Source organism: Arachis ipaensis, chromosome B7, assembly GCF_059453495.1.
Source record: "Arachis ipaensis isolate K30076 ecotype BB chromosome B7, ASM5945349v1, whole genome shotgun sequence".
Classification (NCBI taxonomy): Eukaryota; Viridiplantae; Streptophyta; class Magnoliopsida; order Fabales; family Fabaceae; genus Arachis; species Arachis ipaensis.
The window spans coordinates 50,541,836-50,547,183 of NC_142442.1; the positions used below are offsets into that span (position 1 = coordinate 50,541,836).

General features: G+C 35.5%; 1 protein-coding gene across 2 annotated transcripts; it reads right to left on the reverse strand.

Moving 5' to 3' along the window:
- Positions 1-531: 531 nt before the first annotated feature.
- LOC107609225 (cytochrome c oxidase subunit 12, mitochondrial) lies at positions 532-5,348 on the reverse strand. Of its 2 annotated transcripts, none has more exons than XR_015892195.1 (5): positions 5,166-5,322; positions 3,238-3,486; positions 2,955-3,037; positions 2,330-2,846; positions 532-1,794 (listed from the first exon to the last, which is right to left on the reverse strand). XR_015892195.1 is itself a non-coding variant. In XM_016311101.3 (5 exons), exons 1-5 carry the CDS (start codon positions 5,193-5,195, stop codon positions 847-849), a joined length of 498 nt encoding a protein of 165 aa, XP_016166587.1. In that variant the 5' UTR covers positions 5,196-5,348; the 3' UTR covers positions 532-846. The 2 variants fall into 2 exon arrangements, 1 of the variants encoding a protein (XP_016166587.1); XM_016311101.3 differs by having other exon boundaries at positions 532-900; positions 2,765-2,846; positions 5,166-5,348.

The following is a 5,348-nucleotide window of genomic DNA, read 5'->3' on the forward strand; positions in this document are numbered from 1 at the left end:
TTCGTCTTTTTGTCATTGGCTTGGGTTTTGGGTTTAAAGCTAGGCAATGTGACATGACATCAGAGTTAATTCCCGGCATGTCTGCTGACATCCATGCAAAAAGATCCTTTTCTGGCCTAGGCCTCAGATATTCCTCAACTCATGCATCTGGGTTTGCCAGGAATATCCCTGTGGCATCTTTCTTAGGGCAAAGCTTGCATTGTTACACAAGGATCGTAATCAATTATGAAATGGATCGAAATCCTAGTAACAATAACTTGCAAGTATTTGTGTGTATGGTGTTTGTTTGCTGAGGACACCAGTTATTACTTATTAGGCCGTAGGGCTGCATTGAGAGGTCGATTATCTTCTGCTACCATCAAAACTTTATATCTATTCGATTATTAGTGTAGCGTTCTAATAAGTGCAGAGCGAAAAAAAAAAACTAAAGAAGTGTTCTAGTATTTGAAAATTACCTTTCATATAGATATTTGCGCCTCATCTCCGCTTTTTTAATCATTAGTAAAAATATAGCACTATAATAATATAAAATTAAACAAAAGAAAGTTGTATATTTTAATCATTTCCGTTCGTTTACCTTTATTTTGGGGGATAGTTGACTAGAGCAAAATCCCTCAGGCAGTAAGGAATCCGGTAAATAATATAGCAACCTCTGGAAATTCCCCCCAGAAGCGTTTCATGGAATTTGTACAGCTCAAACTAGTTCAAACAGACAGCCAAAATTTTCTTATTAAACCAATGCCTGACATGGACAACATTTCTCCCAAAGTATGTGCTTTTTATCTCCAGCAATTTTAAATGCAACAATGCAAGAAAATTGAATCAGCGGTTACAGACAAGTGCAGCCTACAGTGGGCCCGGGAATGTTCCATTCTCCCTTTGCTCATTCCATCGGTCAATCTGATACCACGACAATTAAGAAATCACAATAGACCCTTAGAATGCAATATAAATAATAATGATAACATAAACAAACACACATAACGAAAATAAAAAAGATTTATGTGTTGATCTGATGGAAATCGTCAACAAAATTTGCTAATCAGGCATCCATCTTAAACAGCGAGAAAACTAATGCAAACATTACAGATATGGCGACGTTGAGCTTTTATGCCGTCTAATTTCAGTCCCGATCTAAGCCATATACACTATTATGACCACTAAACTCCTTGAATGGTATCAAACACTAACATTCTACAGTGAAATGTTTATACACTTTAACCTCCTATGAAAAATGGTTGACAAGTATTAGAAATTCAAAATCCCAATATAGTGTATGCAAGAAAGAATTGAAAGAAGTGAAGTAGGCTACTTGAGGGCTAAGCTACTTGAGGGCTAAAATTGTGAAAGGACATTATCAGATGGTTTATGGTTATGCTGAGTTGACAGTGCATAGGCAATGTGAGATCAGGAGATTTTAGAGGGTTTTAATTCTGTAAGGGGGTTAATTATAGGGGTAGATCACCTAATTGGCCAGGACTTTGAATATATTCTCTCTTTTGCTTACAAGTTCAATCTTCTTTCCACACTCTTTTCTGAGCTGAATTTCATATTAGAATTCCAGCTCCAAATCAAATATATAGGGTTTCTTCATTTTCTTGTGGGCCTAGTATAACCAGTTCTAAGTAGCAATAAGTTATTCAAATATGGCTTCTTGATTAAAGGAAGAACTAATCACTATATAGAAAAGAGGGTTCTAATCATTTCAAAAAGTTACAATGATCTTTAGATGGAATTGCATTGTCAGGTAGCTGATAAGAACCAGTACTTCATGCAATAAAATGAACAAAAATCCTGGGAATGATCATACTATCAGAGTTGCGACCAGTCAGTTATCTGTCCAAAGGAATGGATAATATGAACAGAAATAAGAGAACAAGGTTCCAAGTGCTATACTGCTATATCAGCATAGTTTCTCGCAGTCCAAGCCAATATTCAGCTTACCACCTTTCGGACCTCCCACATTTTAGATCTAATATTCTCCCCTTTTTACCAACTCATACAGTATGTTTCTGTCTCTTAAGTGGCATATTGTTGTCCCCAGCACTTTAGGACTAACACTCCTTGATATTCCCCCAATCTAACACCTTACAGAACTTCCTTCTATGATATACAAATACAGCTCAGGTCCTATCAATAGCAATGAGTATGTATGTCGAACATTTGCAGGGATAAACTGAATAGAAGTATTCAAGCCACAAGAGTTGAAGGAGGAGATGCATGACAGAATGTAATATGACAATGGAAGAGCTGAACAGAGCAATTAACTGAATGTTCAAAAAAGCTGCAAGTGTCCAAAGTGTTATCCATCTGTCCATGTAATAAGAACATCTACCAAAAGATGTACTCAAGAATTCTTCATTTATCCCAATAAACTATCCCGGCATGTTTAATAACTATAATTGCTACCTTATTGTCACTTTTCACACGTTTCTGATTTAACAGGAAGTCAGACATCATAGAGAGTGAATTTAGAACACAGAAAAGCATAGTTGCAGGCTAGTAGCATATAGGATGCAATTTCCTGTCAGTTTATATAACTACCAACAAAGTAAAAGATGCAATGCAACTCCATCTCATCGAAAAAGTATCCAGTAAGACCACAAACACATGGCAACTTAACATAAGCAAGAAGAAATTTAAGTAAATGAATCTTACCAGACATGCAGACCCAATGCTTAGTTATTCAATAGATAATCGACAATGTTGATCGAAAAAAAAAAAATAGATGGATAAATAAATAATGTCCAGTAAAAATACATACCCATTCACCAGGGCAAAGTGAGCGATAATATTTAGCAAACTTATCGCATTCTGGTGCACCTTCTCCTTTTGCAGCTACACATCTGCACAAGAAGTTCATAGTTTAAAACAAAAGGAGATTGAGCCTCTTCTGAAAGTGCAAACAATCAGCTCAATAGAAATAAAAGCCAACAATAAAGAAGATGGCTAACCGGTGATATTCCACATATCGGGTAAAGCAATGCCTTGTTTGATTTGTGGTTGGAAAACGGAAATCTGCTGGAGCAGTCTCAAGCTGGAAACAATAACACAAATATGAACATAATTATCTTGAACACAAAAGGAGGAGCATCAAGCATGATTGAAATGTAATGTGTCCAATGTTAGTAATCCTCAGAGACTTAATTGTTCTTTTCTTTTTCAGGGACCCATTAGTCCTCTGCAGAATTCCTAAGGGACCTAGTTCTCCTTTTATTCAAAATTTTTTAAAACTACCTTAATCTCTGCGGTCTCTTCAGCTGCATCTTCATCACCAGACTTTTCTTCTTCAACACTTCCACTACTTTGCTCTTCCGTGCTCTCTTCAGGAGGAGGGACGACTTCACTGCTTTCCTCAGCAGCCGTGGCAGCAACAGGAGTTGTTTCCTCCGCAGTCTTCTCGACAACAGTTTCCTCCAGAGCAGACTCCTTTTCAACTTCTTTAGCTTCAACAGGTTTCTCCTGTTTATCCTTTACATAATATTCCTGCATGTTGGGGAAAAAAATATCTATCATCACATTTATAACACAGAACATAAGAATCAGAAATCTATTATAAGAGTGTGTGTGTATATATATTATATATATAAAGCAGTTTAAAACGGACTACACAAGAGCCTGTTTGGAAACTCTCGGAATAGAAATTTCTAGAAAATTGGAATTCTATTTCACGCTTTGGTATTAAAAAACAGCAAAGATTTCAATTCTAATGAGGATGCGATTCTCATGTTAAGGCTATATACAAATCAGACCAAAATGGATCTAATTTCTAATTCAATTCTCATGGCTTGATACATAAAAATTTATATACCAAAACTATCCTCATTAAGAAACTAAAATAGCAAAATATAACCCTAGTGTTATCTAACGCTTCTTTTATTTCTACACAAGAAGCGACTCTAACAAACCACCACCATCATTACTTCCATCATCATTATTTGATCTGCTCTTCCTCATATTCCCATTCTGGATCACCACCCCACTCCTTCAACTAAAAACAAGGTAAGAAAGAATAGACAGACTAAATCACAAAGTCAGCCATGTCTTGCTTATTAGGCAAAAACTTCAACAACTTACTTTGGGATCTTGTGGGAAAAGGGTGGTTCTGGGTAATGGATTTTACATATGACCATTTATCTGTATAAATGTGCATTCTTCAATGAAGAGTTGGAATTGAAACTTCGCTATTGTGGGTTTTTCAATAGGGTACTGGTGTTGAAGTGTTGAGGGTATAATTCTCATTTTAAACTACTTCTACACAATTCAATTCAATTATATTCTAATTCATTCCAAACCTAAGAACTCTCAGAATTGAATTAATTCAAGAATTCTATTCAATTCCATCACAACTTTTGTTTCCAAAGACACTTGAATTTTACTAGAACCAAGCCCAATTAAGATAGGGGTGTCTATCTATTTCTTCACACGACATAACCATTGGATAATAAACATGAGATCCTGCGTTCCTTATAAAATGATATATCATCTACCACGAATAAAGTGATGGAAACTTAGCTAATAAACACATATTAGAAACTAAACATAATATGAGAAAACTTGTATACTGTACCTTGTTAATACGGTAGAAATCAAGAACCTAAACTCTTCAGTCATACAACAGACTGAATTACAGTGGAAGGGAAAAATAAAGCTCCCATAGAAAGAACAAAGTTAATTTGGACAATAAAAGGGACTTGTCCTAATTCCCATGATATAGATCTAACTTCGCATTTCTGTTTCCGGAATTTCAGGTAGATACAATACAACAGATTAGAAAATGTCATGGATTATCCCATAAGTTTTGTGCAAGATCCAGAACATATAATAAGCTTAATTTATCATGAAACACTTTAAAACCAAATTAAAAAAACACAAACATACACACACATTAAAAAGGAAGCAAACACAAACTTTTAACTATAAATTGAATCCAATCACAAGCTAGCACAAAATAATCCCTACTGTGAATTAATTGAATCAAGCTTCAATTTCTAACTTACGCATTCTAAATTGATTAAAAAAGAGCTTTTAAAAGCGGGAAAAGAAAGAGTGAACTTGAATAAGCTAAGATATACCAAAATTAAGAAAAGATCGACGAGTGTAGAGAGTAAAACTGACAAGAAAGATAAGAAAAGAGTGATAAATGAGAAGTTAAGGAACGGAACCTCAGCAAGGGATTGAGGCTTGTCGGCCATGGAGTGAAGAAGGGTAGCGGCGGAACAACAGAGAAGGAAAGGGATTTCGTTTGCTTTCTTGTTTGGTAGGTCAAAACGCAGCAGCAGCAGAAAACAAATGGTTTTAGTTTTTGCTAATTAAAAAAGTACATGGGTGAGCTTTTGCTGTGTAGT